The sequence below is a fragment of the Pseudophryne corroboree genome, chromosome 5 (genome assembly GCF_028390025.1).
Source record: "Pseudophryne corroboree isolate aPseCor3 chromosome 5, aPseCor3.hap2, whole genome shotgun sequence".
NCBI lineage: Eukaryota > Metazoa > Chordata > Amphibia > Anura > Myobatrachidae > Pseudophryne > Pseudophryne corroboree.
In genome coordinates, this window is record NC_086448.1 from 760,035,548 (window position 1) to 760,051,848 (window position 16,301).

At 50.5% G+C, this 16,301-nt stretch overlaps 1 protein-coding gene across 3 annotated transcripts in view; it reads right to left on the reverse strand.

The window, feature by feature from the left end:
- The window catches only part of RGS22 (regulator of G protein signaling 22), a 273,655-nt gene extending 257,891 nt beyond the window's left edge, over positions 1–15,764 (reverse strand). For 2 of the 3 annotated variants that reach the window (XM_063924194.1, XM_063924193.1), the window contains exons 1-2: positions 15,291–15,763; positions 569–597 (exon numbers count right to left, since the gene is read on the reverse strand). In XM_063924194.1, coding sequence (XP_063780264.1) covers positions 569–597; positions 15,291–15,315 — 54 coding nt within the window. In that variant the 5' untranslated portion in view covers positions 15,316–15,763. Of the gene's footprint in view, positions 1–568; positions 598–15,290 lie in introns of all 3 variants that reach the window. The other variant, XM_063924195.1, reaches the window with a different exon arrangement.
- Between the last annotated feature and the right edge of the window lie 537 nt (positions 15,765–16,301).

Here is a 16,301-nt window from a genome sequence, read left to right on the forward strand (position 1 = left end):
ACATATAGATGGGCCACAGAAGAGGACAACCAGAAACAGGAGAAGTATTAAAGCAGGGGTGGGACAGAGTGGTGGGGGGTCTGTACGGGACAGAGGCTGGGGAGGCAGTGGTGGCAAACAAGACATAGTGGAGCATGGTGGTGGGTCAAAGTATCCTAGTATAACTATGCCAGGTCTAGTATAACCAGGGCTAGACTGGCCATCTGGTGCTGCTGGCAAATGACAGAAGGGCCGATGGCCTGATGAAACGGTCTGGCTACACAAAGACCGGGGCTAGCCGAGCAGTTCAGCCTCCAGATGCTCTGTTTGGCTGCCCGGCACATGGTAACAAGGGCTGGCCGAGCAGCGCAGCGTCCTGGTGCTCTGTTCAGCTGCCCTGCACATGATGACAAGGACTGTCCAAGCAGCTCAACCTCCCAACGCTCTGCTCGGCTGCCCAGCATACAGAGACGTGGGGGCGTTCCGCTAAACCACACCATGACCATGCAACCTTGGTGCACGCACGACTACAATGCCAGGCCATTGTAGAGCCCCAGTGCCTCCCGGATTACCGTTTTCTTATACTTACAAATACATCTTCTGTTATATTGGGCGGCTCTGGAAAATGAAGAACAGTACACAAGATTATAATGTCATATTATGCCGTTGTATTCTCCACAAATCATTCATGGAACAAATAACAGATGTTCAATCTACATAAATGTACAGTAACATTTCTAAATATTTTTGATAAGAAAATGATGAAAGTTTGGGAATAGATTGTAAAGGCCCGTACACACTGGTCGATGTATCGGCCGTTCTCTTGAACGGCCGATACATCGCGGGACCGTCGGCCAGTGTGTACGGGCGATACGTCTGTGAACTCCGTCGTTCACAGACGTATCGCGTCGGCCGCGCAGCACAGCCGACAGCCAATATATCTAACGATACATTGGCGCGTCGCTGTGTGTGTACGGGGCGGTCGGCCGACCGCCCGTACACATGCTGCGGCGGCCGGCGGTGATTGACAGGTGAACTGGGCGGGCGCGAGCGCCCGCCCAGTTCATGACGTCAGTCCCCCGAGGGATCGGGCAGTGTGTATGCACAGCACACTGCCCGATCTGTACATAGATATATCTGCAGATCAATTGATCTGCAGATATATCTAATAGTGTGTACCCACCTTAAATTGCCCGCTTATCCTTATTGTTTCCTCTCACATGTGCTAAGACAGTAGTTTTGATTTTGTACTATTTTTCATAGGGTATCTCATCTTGTAATTACATAGGGTATAACACAGAGCTGACAGCAAAATTAGTGTAATTTACGATTGAATAAGTTGCATGAAAAAAAGAACATATTTTCAGCTATGTAAGTAATGCTCACAAAAGTATAATATATGTCTGAGTGATGAAAAAAAGCACCAATTAGGAACAGCAGAGCATTCACAAACAGCCAATCATCTGCAATTCACTAGTGCTAGGGGATGTCATCTTCACCCCCAAATTCCTGGAAGATATGCATCTTTTCCCTGGCGGCTGTGTAAGATTGCCCTTACCGCACCTGGCGCAATCATTCATAAAGGATGGAATCACTTATATCTGCATGGGTGGGTGGCACTCGTTATACCGGCTGTCGGGATCCACGACACCCCTGAAGGGAGAATAAATATTTGCCAGCGTGGCGAGCACAGCGAGCCCGCAAGGGGCTCTTTTGCGCTCACCCCGCTGCCGGCATTCCTGATATCGGGATCCTGGCGCCGGTATGCTGGGCGCCGGGATCCCGCACAGCCAGCAATTCGTAGTACACCCGCATGGGCATGTGCAATGCGCATTCAGAGAGGCTTTTCTATGCAAACTATTATTTACTCCACAGTATAAAGAAGCATTAGATTCCTAAAAAAAATAAGAATTTACTCACCGGTAATTCTATTTCTCGTAGTCCGTAGTGGATGCTGGGGACTCCGTAAGGACCATGGGGAATAGACGGGCTCCGCAGGAGACTGGGCACACTATAAGAAAGATTTGGTACTACCTGGTGTGCACTGGCTCCTCCCTCTATGCCCCTCCTCCAGACCTCAGTTAGGATACTGTGCCCGGAAGAGCTGACACAATAAGGAAGGATTTTGAATCCCGGGTAAGACTCATACCAGCCACACCAATCACACCGTATAACTCGTGATATTAAACCCAGTTAACAGTATAAAATATAACTGAGCCTCTCAACAGATGGCTCAACAATAACCCTTTAGTTAGGCAATAACTATATACAAGTATTGCAGACAATCCGCACTTGGGATGGGCGCCCAGCATCCACTACGGACTACGAGAAATAGAATTACCGGTGAGTAAATTCTTATTTTCTCTGACGTCCTAGTGGATGCTGGGGACTCCGTAAGGACCATGGGGATTATACCAAAGCTCCCAAACGGGCGGGAGAGTGCGGATGACTCTGCAGCACCGAATGAGAGAACTGAAGGTCCTCCTCAGCCAGGGTATCAAATTTGTAGAATTTAGCAAACGTGTTTGCCCCTGACCAAGTTGCAGCTCGGCAAAGTTGTAAAGCCGAGACCCCTCGGGCAGCCGCCCAAGATGAGCCCACCTTCCTCGTGGAATGGGCTTTCACTGATTTAGGATGCGGCAATCCAGCCGCAGAATGCGCCAGCTGAATTGTGCTACAAATCCAGCGAGCAATAGTCTGCTTAGAAGCAGGAGCACCTATTTTGTTGGGTGCATACAGGATAAAAAGCGAGTCAGTTTTCCTGACTCCAGCCGTCCTGGAAACATAAATTTTCAAGGCCCTGACTACGTCCAGTAACTTGGAATCCTCCAAGTCCCTAGTAGCCGCAGGCACCACAATAGGTTGGTTCAAGTGAAAAGCTGATACCACCTTAGGGAGAAACTGGGGACGAGTCCTCAATTCTGCCCTATCCATATGGAAAATCAGATAAGGGCTTTTACATGACAAAGCCGCCAATTATGACACACGCCTGGCCGAAGCCAAGGCCGATAACATGACCACTTTCCACGTGAGATATTTCAGATCCACGGTTTTAAGTGGTTCAAACCAATGTGATTTTAGGAAATTCAACACCACATTGAGATCCCAAGGTGCCACAGGAGGCACAAAAGGGGGCTGAATATGAAGCACTCCCTTTACAAAAGTCTGAACTTCAGGCAGTGAAGCCAGTTCTTTCTGGAAGAAAATCGACAGAGCCGAAATCTGGACCTTAATGGAACCCAATTTTAGGCCCATAGTCACTCCTGACTGTAGGAAGTGCAGAAAACGACCCAGCTGAAATTCCTCTGTAGGGGCCTTCCTGGCCTCACACCACGCAACATATTTTCGCCAAATGCGGTGATAATGGTTTGCGGTTACTTCTTTCCTGGCTTTTATCAGCGTAGGAATGACTTCCTCCGGAATGCCCTTTTCCTTTAGGATCCGGAATTCAACCCCCATGCCGTCAAACGCAGCCGCGGTAAGTCTTGGAACAGACAGGGCCCCTGCTGTAGCAGATCCTGTCTGAGCGGTAGAGGCCATGGGTCCTCTGATAACATTTCTTGAAGTTCCGGGTACCAAGCTCTTCTTGGCCAATCCGGAACCACGAGTATCGTTCTTACTCCTCGCCTTCTTATTATTCTCAGTACCTTTGGTATGAGAGGCAGAGGAGGAAACACATAAACCGACTGGTACACCCACGGTGTCACTAGAGCGTCCACAGCTATCGCCTGAGGGTCCCTTGACCTGGCGCAATATCTCTTTAGCTTTTTGTTGAGGCGGGACGCCATCATGTCCACCTGTGGCCTTTCCCAACGGTTTACCAACAGTAGGAAGACTTCTGGATGAAGTCCCCACTCTCCCGGGTGTAGGTCGTGTCTGCTGAGGAAGTCTGCTTCCCAGTTGTCCACTCCCGGAATGAACACTGCTGACAGTGCTAGTACGTGATTTTCCGCCCCTCGGAGAATCCTTGTGGCTTCTGCCATCGCCACCCTGCTTCTTGTGCCGCCCTGTCGGTTTACATGGGCGACTGCCGTGATGTTGTCTGATTGGATCAGAACCGGCTGGTTTTGAAGCAGGGGCCTTGCCTGACTTAGGGCATTGTAAATGGCCCTTAGTTCCAGAATGTTTATGTGCAGGGACGACTCCTGACTTGACCAAAGTCCCTGGAAATTTCTTCCCTGTGTGACTGCGCCCCAGCCCCGAAGGCTGGCATCCGTGGTCACCAGGACCCAGTCCTGTATGCCGAATCTGCGGCCCTCTAGAAGATGAGCACTCTGCAGCCACCACAGTAGAGACACCCTGGTCCTTGGAGACAGGGTTATCAGTTGATGCATCTGAAGATGCGATCCTGACCACTTGTCCAAGAGGTCCCACTGGAAGGTCCTTGCATGGAACCTGCCGAATGGAATTGCTTCGTATGAAGCCACCATTTTTCCCAGGACTCGTGTGCAGTGATGCACCGATACCCGTTTTGGTTTTAGGAGGTCTCTGACTAGAGATGACAGCTCCTTGGCTTTCTCCTGCGGGAGAAACACTTTTTTCTGTTCTGTGTCCAGAATCATCCCCAGGAACAGTAAGCGTGTGGAAGGAACCAGTTGTGACTTTGGAATGTTTAGAATCCAGCCATGCTGTTGTAGCACTTCCCGAGATAGTGCTACTCCGACCAGTAACTGCTCCCTGGACCTCGCCTTTATTAGGAGATCGTCCAAGTATGGGATAATTAAAACTCCCTTTTTTCGAAGGAGTATCATCATTTCTGCCATTACCTTGGTAAACACCCTCGGTGCCGTGGACAGTCCAAACGGTAGTGTCTGGAATTGGTAATGGCAATCCTGTACCACAAATCTGAGGTACTCCTGGTGAGGAAGGTAAATTGGGACATGCAGGTAAGCATCCTTGATGTCCAGGAATACCATGTAATCCCCCTCGTCCATCTTGAACTTGAATCTTTTTATGTATGTGTTCAAGGATTTCAAATTTAAAATGGGTCTCACCGAACCGTCCGGTTTCGGTACCACAAACAGTGTGGAATAGTAACCCCGTCCTTGTTGAAGTAGGGGTACTTTGACTATCACCTGCTGGGAATACAGCTTGTGAATTGCCTCTAGTACAGCCTCCCTGTCAGGAATCGACTTACCAAGCCGACATCCGTCCGCCGCTGCGGACTCCGTCCTGGCTCCCTACGGTCGCCTGTCATCTGTGTCTCTGCCATGGGACGCCATCATGGGCCTGGGAGCGCTCCTGTGACAGCGGGCGTGTAGCGCGCCGCGTTCCCGCTAGGCCGCGGCGTGGGCGCCGCCATGACAGTCTGCAAACAGTCAGCATACAGCGGCCAATCCGGTGCTTGGCCGCACCCACTTTTCCTCACTCACCCAATCCCTGTGCACCAAGGGGTACATAAGAGACTGCAGGATCAGTCTGCAGGCATCCTGGACTTTGTGTCACTCCTGCGACCCATGTAAAGGATCTGTTCCTGTTCCTTCTGTGTTCCTGGTTCTCTGCTAAAGACTTGTACTCCTGGTTCTGCACAAGCTCCGTGGAACTTCAAGGCTCAGCAATACCTGCAATCTCCAAACAGGCTTCACACTCATCACCACCTTGTGTGCTTCAGCCTGCAGTTGAGACTGACTCCAGGTGTGTTCCATTCCTCCACCTGTGATACAGCTTGCTGCTGCCAGTGCTTCATCACCTGCACTGTGAAGTCAGACTCCTGCCTCTGCTACCAGGTTTGCCAATCTACACCTTGCTGCCTAGTTTCATGTTTTTACCCTGCACTGGTTTCCAAACCAGCATCACCTTCACAAGCACCTGTTCTTCTGCTTATCATATACCGGTTATTATTTCTCCAGTCATCTGTCATCCAATTGCCATAGACTTTCAGCTATTACGCTGTGTGATTGACATTTCCATTTGTTATTATTATTTTCTGCTGCCATTCTGTTATTAACCATCTGCTAATAAATATCATTTGCGCTCATGCGCAGGAACGTTATCCAGCCTCCTCGTTTTCTCCCAGCTACCTCCACTGACCCACTAGCGCCCCCTCCGGGGACACAACCTAAACACAATCTGACAGTAAGTCCAGGATCGATGGACTCGGATGGTGGACGGAGTGTGGGGTCAGAGGCCTTACAAAATCTGGTCTCCCGTCTGGATGGTCAAGAGGCTGCGCAGCAGCAGATGTTTCAATTCCTGCAAGGGATGTCCTCCCGGATAGATACACTACAGCAATCCCTGCCTAGTGTACTCGCTCCTGTTGTTCCTGTTACTCCAGCACCTGCCAGTGCCGTGAGTTCCTCTATACCGGCTGCATCAGCTCCAGTGTCACGTCTGCATCTGCCCGTGCCAAGCAAGTATGATGGCAGTCCGAAGTTATGTCGCGGGTTTCTCAACCAATGCGAAATCCAGTTTGAGTTGTTGCCACACAATTTCCCCACGCCAAGATCCAAGGTTGCCTACATCATCTCCTTACTTTCTGGATCTGCTCTGAGCTGGGTGTCTCCTCTGTGGGAGCGTGCTGACCCTCTGATTAACAACTACACAGACTTCGTGTCAACCTTCAGACGGATCTTTGACGAGCCTGGTCGTGCAACATCAGCTTCCGCCGACCTGATGCAACTTCGTCAAGGTACCCGTAGTATGGGACAATATGTCATTCAGTTCCAGACGTTGGCGGCGGAGATTCAGTGGAATAATCAGGCCCTGGTAGCAGCTTTCTGGCATGGACTTTCGGACCGGATCAAAGATGAACTGGCGACCCGCGACCTTCCTGTACAGTTACCTGAACTGATTTCCTTGTGCATTAAGTTGGACTCTCGCATCCGCGAACGCAATAATGAACGCGCTCGGAGTGAGCCACGCAGAACAAGGATGATACCTTCAGTACAGTTCCAGTCTCCTTCTTCTGACGAGCCTATGCAGATAAATAGGTCCCGCCTAACTTCTGAAGAGCGGGCAAGAAGAATGCGTGAGAGACTCTGTCTGTACTGTGCGGCTGCGGGCCACCAGATTAACTCCTGCACAGTGCGTTCGGGAAACGCCAGATCTTGACTTGTAAAGGAGGAGTCAAGTTGGGATCTTTCAGTCAAGCTCCTTCAAGTCAAGACCTTATCCTTCCTGTAACGTTAGAGACTTCAGTTGGGCTCCAGTCCGCATCAGCATTAGTGGACTGTGGAGCTGCAGGAAACTTTATCACCCAAGCTGCGGTAAATAAGTTTTGTTTACCTATATGTGAACTTTCCTGTCCAGTTTATATTACCGCTGTGGATGGTAGTCGAATCTCCAAGGGGAATATCTCTCATCAAACTGTACCAGTGGTCCTGGGAGTTGGATTTCTACACTCTGAACTGATTAAGTTCTTGGTCATCCCTCAAGCCACCCAGGAGATCGTCTTGGGCATGCCCTGGCTCCAGCTACATAATCCACAGTTTGACTGGTCAACGTTGCAGCTTACCTCATGGGGTTCACATTGTCATCAGTCCTGTTTAGCCCAAGTGTGTCCTCTAAAGTCTACCGAAGTGAAGACACAGCCAAGTCTCCCAGCAGCTTATCAAGATTTCTCAGATGTCTTCAGTGAGAAGGCCGCTGATGTCCTTCCGCCCCATAGGGAATGGGATTGTCCCATCGATCTCCTTCCTGGCAAGAAGCCACCTAGGGGGCGCACCTACCCGTTGTCTGTTCCTGAAACTGAGGCGATGAGCGAATATATCAAGGAGAATCTACAGAAGGGATTCATTCGTCCTTCATCATCACCCGCTGGTGCTGGTTTCTTCTTTGTTAAAAAGAAGGATGGAGGACTGCGTCCATGCATTGACTACCGGGGTCTCAATGACATTACCATCAAAAATAGTTATCCATTACCACTCATTACTGAATTATTTGACAGAGTCAAAGGAGCCCGCATCTTCACCAAGTTAGATCTCCGCGGTGCCTACAATCTCATCAGAATTCGGAGTGGTGACGAGTGGAAGACAGCTTTTAACACTCGAGATGGCCATTACGAATACCTGGTAATGCCATTTGGGTTGAGTAACGCTCCAGCAGTGTTCCAACACTTTGTGAACGAAATCTTTCGTGATGTCCTGTATAAGTACCTCGTTGTTTACTTGGATGATATCCTCATCTTCTCTCAAGACCTTCCATCTCATCGTCTACAAGTCCGTGAAGTCCTCCGACGTCTTCGTGAGAACCGTCTTTACGGTAAACTGTCTAAATGCACCTTTGAAGTTCCCTCTATACCCTTCCTGGGTTATATAATCTCCGGATCGGATCTTCAGGTGGACCCGACAAAATTGGAAGCTATTGCCAATTGGTCCATTCCGAACTCTCTCAAGTCTATCCAGCGGTTCCTGGGTTTTGCCAACTATTACAGGAAATTTATTCGGGGATTCTCCACTCTCATCGCTCCTATTACCAACCTGACTCGGAAAGGGGCCAACCATTCCAACTGGCCAGAAGAAGCCTTAGCAGCCTTCCAGAAGATCAAGCTGGCCTTTATGTCTGCTCCAGTTCTGTCTCAGCCAGATGTAAATAGACCGTTCGAGTTAGAGGTGGATGCTTCCACAGTTGGAGTTGGAGCCGTTCTCTCCCAGAAGGGAACCGATGGGAAAGTCCACCCTTGTGGATTTTATTCTCGCAAATTCCTTCCTGCAGAAGCTAACTACTCCGTTGGAGATCAAGAACTACTGGCGATCAAGCTGGCTCTCGAGGAATGGAGATACCTCCTTGAAGGGGCCAAACATCCGTTCAACATCTACACGGATCATAAAAACCTGCTATACTTAAAGGCAGCTCAGTGCCTTAATCCTCGCCAGTCCAGGTGGGCTATGTTTTTCTCACGTTTTAATTTTAAGCTTCATTTCCGCCCAGGTTCGCAGAATGTCAAAGCTGACGCTTTATCCCGATCTATGGAATCCGAAGAGGAAACGCCTGACTCAGTGCCTCATTCCATCCTGAGTCCAGTGGTGTTCGCTGCATCTCAAGTCTCCCCAGCTCCTCCTCCTGGTAAGACTTTTGTTTCCCCAGAACTCCGTCCCAAGTTGCTATCTTGGGCTCATCAATCCAAGTTTACCGGTCATCCTGGTGTCCTGAAGACCTTCAAGTTTCTCTCTGAGACATACTGGTGGCCAAAGATGAAGGCTGACATCAAGGATTTCGTGGCATCCTGTCCAAAGTGTGTGCAGCATAAGACTCCTCGTCAGTCTCCAGCAGGTCAGTTACAACCATTGTCTGTTCCTAGTCGTCCCTGGTCACACCTGTCCATGGATTTTATCACCGACCTTCCTCCTTCCCAAGGATACAATACCATCTGGGTTGTAGTGGACAGATTCACCAAGATGGCTCATTTTGTTCCTCTCCAGGGTCTCCCTTCTGCCCCGAAACTTGCCCAAATCTTCCTACGGGAGATTTTCCGCTTACATGGTCTACCCTCGGAAATAATATCCGACCGGGGGGTACAGTTTGTAGCAAGGTTTTGGAGGGCCCTCTGTTCTGCCATGCAGGTCAAGCTGAAGTTTTCGTCATCGTACCATCCTCAGACGAATGGGCAGACAGAGAGGGTTAATCAAGAACTTGAGATGTTTTTAAGAATGTATGTTTCATCTTCCCAGGATGACTGGTTCGATCTGCTCCCATGGGCCGAGTTTGCCCACAACTTCCGCTATCATACTGCTACGGAAACAACACCATTCTTCGCAGTATATGGGCAACATCCCCGTGTTCCAGACTTTCAGGAACTCCCTCATATGGATGTTCCTGCTGCCACTACTGCTCTGTCTCAATTCTCATCAATTTGGAGAAAAATTCACGTGTCTCTCAAAAAGGCTTCCAGCCGGTACAAGTTCTTTGCCGACCGCAAGAGACGTGCGGTTCCTAACCTGAAACCTGGGGACAAGGTTTGGCTGTCAACCCGTAACCTTCGTCTTAGGGTCCCGTCCATGAAGTTTGCACCCCGTTTCATTGGTCCTTTCCCTATCGAACGAGTCATCAACCCTGTGGCCTACAAACTGAAGTTACCACCATCTCTTCGAATACCTAACGCTTTTCATGTTTCTCTCCTCAGACCTCTAGTCCTGAACCGTTTTCAGAGTGCCCTTCCAGTTGGCCCCAAAATTCGAACTCAGCGGGGCGTAGAATTCGAGATTGGTAAAATTCTGGACTCCCGTTGCCGGTATGGACGTCTCCAGTACCTGGTCGATTGGTCCGGTTATGGCCCAGAGGAGAGAAGTTGGGTAAATTCATCAGATGTCCATGCTCCAAGGTTGGTCCGTGTTTTCCACAGCACTCATCCATCCAAGCCACGTGGGTGTTCGGTGTCCACCCTTAAAGGGGGGGGTACTGTCAGGAATCGACTTACCAAGCCGACATCCGTCCGCCGCTGCGGACTCCGTCCTGGCTCCCTACGGTCGCCTGTCATCTGTGTCTCTGCCATGGGACGCCATCATGGGCCTGGGAGCGCTCCTGTGACAGCGGGCGTGTAGCGCGCCGCGTTCCCGCTAGGCCGCGGCGTGGGCGCCGCCATGACAGTCTGCAAACAGTCAGCATACAGCGGCCAATCCGGTGCTTGGCCGCACCCACTTTTCCTCACTCACCCAATCCCTGTGCACCAAGGGGTACATAAGAGACTGCAGGATCAGTCTGCAGGCATCCTGGACTTTGTGTCACTCCTGCGACCCATGTAAAGGATCTGTTCCTGTTCCTTCTGTGTTCCTGGTTCTCTGCTAAAGACTTGTACTCCTGGTTCTGCACAAGCTCCGTGGAACTTCAAGGCTCAGCAATACCTGCAATCTCCAAACAGGCTTCACACTCATCACCACCTTGTGTGCTTCAGCCTGCAGTTGAGACTGACTCCAGGTGTGTTCCATTCCTCCACCTGTGATACAGCTTGCTGCTGCCAGTGCTTCATCACCTGCACTGTGAAGTCAGACTCCTGCCTCTGCTACCAGGTTTGCCAATCTACACCTTGCTGCCTAGTTTCATGTTTTTACCCTGCACTGGTTTCCAAACCAGCATCACCTTCACAAGCACCTGTTCTTCTGCTTATCATATACCGGTTATTATTTCTCCAGTCATCTGTCATCCAATTGCCATAGACTTTCAGCTATTACGCTGTGTGATTGACATTTCCATTTGTTATTATTATTTTCTGCTGCCATTCTGTTATTAACCATCTGCTAATAAATATCATTTGCGCTCATGCGCAGGAACGTTATCCAGCCTCCTCGTTTTCTCCCAGCTACCTCCACTGACCCACTAGCGCCCCCTCCGGGGACACAACCTAAACACAATCTGACACTCCCTGCCCGAGGGAGATGTCGGTAAGGCCGATTTGAGGAAACGGCGGGGGGGAGGCGCCTCGAATTCCAGCTTGTACCCCTGAGATACTACTTGAAGGATCCAGGGATCCACCCGTGAGCGAACCCACTGATCGCTGAAATTTTTGAGGCGGCCCCCCACCGTACCTGGCTCCGCCTGTGGAGCCCCACCGTCATGCGGCGGATTTGGAAGAAGCGGGGGAGGACTTTTGTTCCTGGGAACCTGCTGCGTGGTGCAGCTTTTTTCCCCTTCCTCTGCCTCTAGACAGAAAGGACCCGCCTTTTCCCCGCCTGTTTTTCTGGGGTCGAAAGGACTGTACCTGATAATACGGCGCTTTCTTAGGCTGTGAGGGGACATGGGGCAAAAATGCTGACTTCCCAGCTGTTGCTGTGGAAACAAGGTCTGAGAGACCATCCCCGAATAACTCCTCACCCTTATAAGGCAAAACTTCCATGTGCCTTTTAGAATCTACATCCCCTGTCCACTGCCGAGTCCATAAGCCTCTCCTAGCAGAAATGGACAATGCACTTATTCTAGATGCCAGCCGGCAGATCTCCCTCTGTGCATCTCTCATGTACAAGACTGAGTCTTTTATATGCTCTACGGTTAGCAATATAGTGTCCCTGTCTAGGGTGTCAATATTTTCCGACAGGGAATCTGACCAAGCAGCAGCAGCACTGCACATCCACGCTGAAGCAATAGCTGGTCTCAGTATAACACCAGTGTGTGTATATATAGACTTTAGGATAGCCTCCTGCTTTCTATCAGCAGGTTCCTTTAGGGCGGCCGTATCCGGAGACGGTAGTGCCACCTTTTTAGACAAACGTGTGAGCGCTTTATCCACCCTAGGGGGAGTTTCCCAACGTGACCTATCCTCTGGCGAGAAAGGGAACGCCATTAGTAATTTTTTTGAAATCACCAATTTTTTATCAGGGAAAGCCCACGCTTCTTCACACACTTCATTTAATTCTTCAGATGGGGGAAAAACTATTGGTAGTTTTTTCTCCCCAAACATAATACCCTTTTTTGAGGTACCTGGGTTTATATCAGAAATGTGTAAAACCTCTTTCATTGCCTCAATCATGCAACGAATGGCCCTAGTGGACATTAAATTTGACTCATCGTCGTCGACACTGGTATCAGTATCCGTGTCGACATCTGTGTCTGCCATCTGAGGTAGTGGGCGTTTTAGAGCCCCTGATGGCCTTTGAATTGCCTGGGCAGGCACGAGCTGAGAAGCCGGCTGTCCCGCATTTGGCATGTCGTCAAATTTTTTATGTAAGGAGTCGACACTTGCACGTAATTCCTTCCATAAGTCCATCCACTCAGGTGTCTGCCCCGCAGGGGGTGACATCACATTTATAGGCATCTGCTCCGCCTCCACATAAGTCTCCTCATCAAACATGTCGACACAGCCGTACCGACACACCGCACACACACACAGGGAATGCTCTTAAAGGAGACAGGACCCCACAAAAGCCCTTTGGGGAGACAGAGAGAGAGTATGCCAGCACACACCAGAGCGCTATATAATGCAGGGACTAACTGAATTATGTCCCCTATAGCTGCTATAATATTTACTGCGCCTCAAATTTGTGCCCCCCCCCTCTCTTTTTTACCCTTTTCTGTAGTGTAGACTGCAGGGGAGAGTCAGGGAGCTTCCTTCCAGCGGAACTGTGAGGGAGAAATGGCGCCAGTGTGCTGAGGGAGATGGCTCCGCCCCTTTTTCGGCTGACTTTTCTCCCGCTTTTTTCTGTATTCTGGCAGGGGTAATTACCACATATATAGCCTCTGGGGCTATATATTGTGGTTATTTTGCCAGCCAAGGTGATTTTATTGCTGCTCAGGGCGCCCCCCCCCCAGCGCCCTGCACCCTCAGTGACCGGAGTGTGAAGTGTGTATGAGGAGCAATGGCGCACAGCTGCAGTGCTGTGCGCTACCTTGGTGAAGACTGAAGTCTTCTGCCGCCGATTTTCCGGACCATCTTCTTGCTTCTGGCTCTGTAAGGGGGACGGCGGCGCGGCTCCGGGAACGAACACCAAGGACGGGTCCTGCGGTCGATCCCTCTGGAGCTAATGGTGTCCAGTAGCCTAAGAAGCCCAAGCTAGCTGCAAGCAGGTAGGTTCGCTTCTTCTGCCCTTAGTCCCTCGTTGCAGTGAGCCTGTTGCCAGCAGGTCTCACTGTAAAATAAAAAACCTAATATATACTTTCTTTCTAGGAGCTCAGGAGAGCCCCTAGTGTGCATCCAGCTCGGCCGGGCACAGAAATCTAACTGAGGTCTGGAGGAGGGGCATAGAGGGAGGAGCCAGTGCACACCAGGTAGTACCAAATCTTTCTTATAGTGTGCCCAGTCTCCTGCGGAGCCCGTCTATTCCCCATGGTCCTTACGGAGTCCCCAGCATCCACGAGGACGTCAAAGAAAATACATTAAAAAAAAAAAAAACTGTTCTTTGAATTGGACACAGCTAAAGACAATATGACAGTGGTCCCCAAACTGTGTGTCGAGCACTTGCAGGGGTGCCCTGGGTTGGTGGTCCAGGATTAATTCAAATTATTTATGGGCAATGTAATAGGCAAAACCAGTGCTGCTAGCTGTCAATCATAAAATATGTGTACTAACAGATAATAACTGATAATAACACCATATAACTGAGCTTAAAGGTGCATACACACTGAGCACTTCCCTCCCCCCCCCTGCCCAGCAATGTCAGCGGGGGTGAACGGCTTTCCATAGCAGGACGCTATGGAAAGCCGTCCACCCCGTCGTTCATCTGCCGGCAATGAAGCGGGGGCGCGCATCAGCGCTCACAGCCGGGGCATACACACTGGGTGGTTTTGAGATGAAAGCAGTTGAAAACACCAAAAGTGACCTGCTTTCAGCTCAAAATCGCCCAGTGTGTATGGGCCTTAAGGATGACATATAAACACAATTTACGATACTTAATTTTATAATTTTTCCAGATATCAGTAAGTAACTTTTGGCTTCGGGGTGGTGTGAAAAAAATTCTGATACTGTAGGGCGCCGTGATTCAAAAAAGTTTGGGAACCACTGGTATATGGGATTAGTGTAAGTGCAACATGTGGTATATATGGCAGAATATTGCATCTCAGGAGAAAGGAACTATTGCAAGAACACAGCCAGCACATAATCCGTGATCCGGACAGGATCCCGACGGTTGTGATTCCGGCTATCAAAATACTGACACTGGAATCCCAACACAGCTGAGAATGCCAGCGCCAGAATCCGGAATGGAATTACAATCCTGGCGCCAGCATACCAACACCTGGGATCCTGAACGTCCCACTACTGGACTGCAGGAAAGGCAAGTCGTGCGGGTAGGGGGGTTAGGAAGGCACCACCAGGGAGAGGTGGGTAAGGCAGTGGTGGGGGGGGGGGGGGGGGGGGGGTGAGGTCTAGGGGGGGCGTTTAGGTTTAAGCTCCCGATAGGGAGGGTTACAGTTAGGGGGCCATTGGGGAAAGGTTTCACACTGATGGGGTCCTGCAACTGGTATTCTCACCCCAACCCCACAATGCATCTACTTACAGCATATGGCTTCTGTGGCTCTACATACTAAAGCATGGCTTGGACTTGTAGTTCCACAGCAGGCAGCCACAGGTTTTCTACCTCTCCTTAAATGTTTGCAAATTTAACACATAAAAACACATTTTTAGATACCAGGCTCAGGCTGATGCAGTACAAGAGAGAAACTTTCAGTAAGTACACCCCCCAACCATAGTACACCCCCAACAGTAGCATGCAGTCTGACAGTAATAACAAAGCAATATGTGGTGTTTGTTCTGTTTGTCTTGAAATTATTTGCAGCTACAGCTGCTCATAAAAAATCCAGATAGTATGAGAACTGTGTAAAAAAAAAAAGTTTGAATGTGTCAGATAGATAGATAGATAGATACATAGATAGATAGACAGACAGACAGACACTGATAGGATGGATCATGTAACACACACTGTAGCCAGGGCACTGAGCCCCTGTCCTACCAGTTGTCAGCGTCTTCTGGCCCATGGTGGTGAGTGGTACAGGGGGGGGGGCGGACCTCAGTGGCCGGGCAGCATGGCTCGGGGGGTCCCCGGGGGTGAGTGCAGCTCCGGCTGGATGGTGCGGTGGCTATGCGGGAGCTGCCTGCTCTCTCCCTGGGCGTGTGTGTGGCTGCAGGTTGCTATGGAGCCGCCCGGCATTGTGCAGCTGTATGTATAGTAGTGAGGCGGCTCAGCAGCAGCAGCAGCAGCTCCCCTCCACCACCCACAGGTTCCTGCCTGGCAGCGTTCGGGCTGCTGAGTCCGGGCTGGGGACTGTTGCAGCTCTCAGCAGGCGGAGATGCTGGGAGTTGTAGTTCTCTAACAGCTGCGAGGCAACGAGGGGCCGAGGTCTCATGCTTGCTGTGATTTACATGACGGGTCCCCAGCCTTTATCTAATGTAAGTGTGACAGTGTCCTGCACCGAACAGTGGGGGAAGGCGATCACCTATTTTGTATCCGTGTCCGGAACGGTCCGCACTCTCCGGAACAGCTCGCTGCTGCGTCTCTTAGCGGGGGTCACTGCGCGTCCATCCCAGAGAGTGCGTGGCAGTGCCGGCTGTCACAGGAGGGAGAGAGAGTACGCAGCTGCTGCCGGGCAGCCTCCTGACCCGCCGCTGCTGCTGCTCCCCCTGTGATAGCTGCTATTGCTACACCAGTTCCATGTAATATTGCTGCACACGGGTGGGGCAGATACTGTCATACTGCAATGAAATTAATGATGAATTACCCCTTGCCCACTGGTAATGTTGGGAGTTAAGGGGATGTAACAATGAGCTGAGAGAACGGGCGCAGACCATCTAAGTAAGCCATTCTGGCTGCCGGAACGGGGTGCAGATGATCTTACAGGTACCGGATGGGGTACTGGGACAGCCGTTCCAGCCAGGTGCCAGAATGGGACGTAGACCACCTTTGATGGTCATTCCGGGTGCCTGATGGATGGGGCACTGACCAACTTTTACAGCTGTTCTGGAA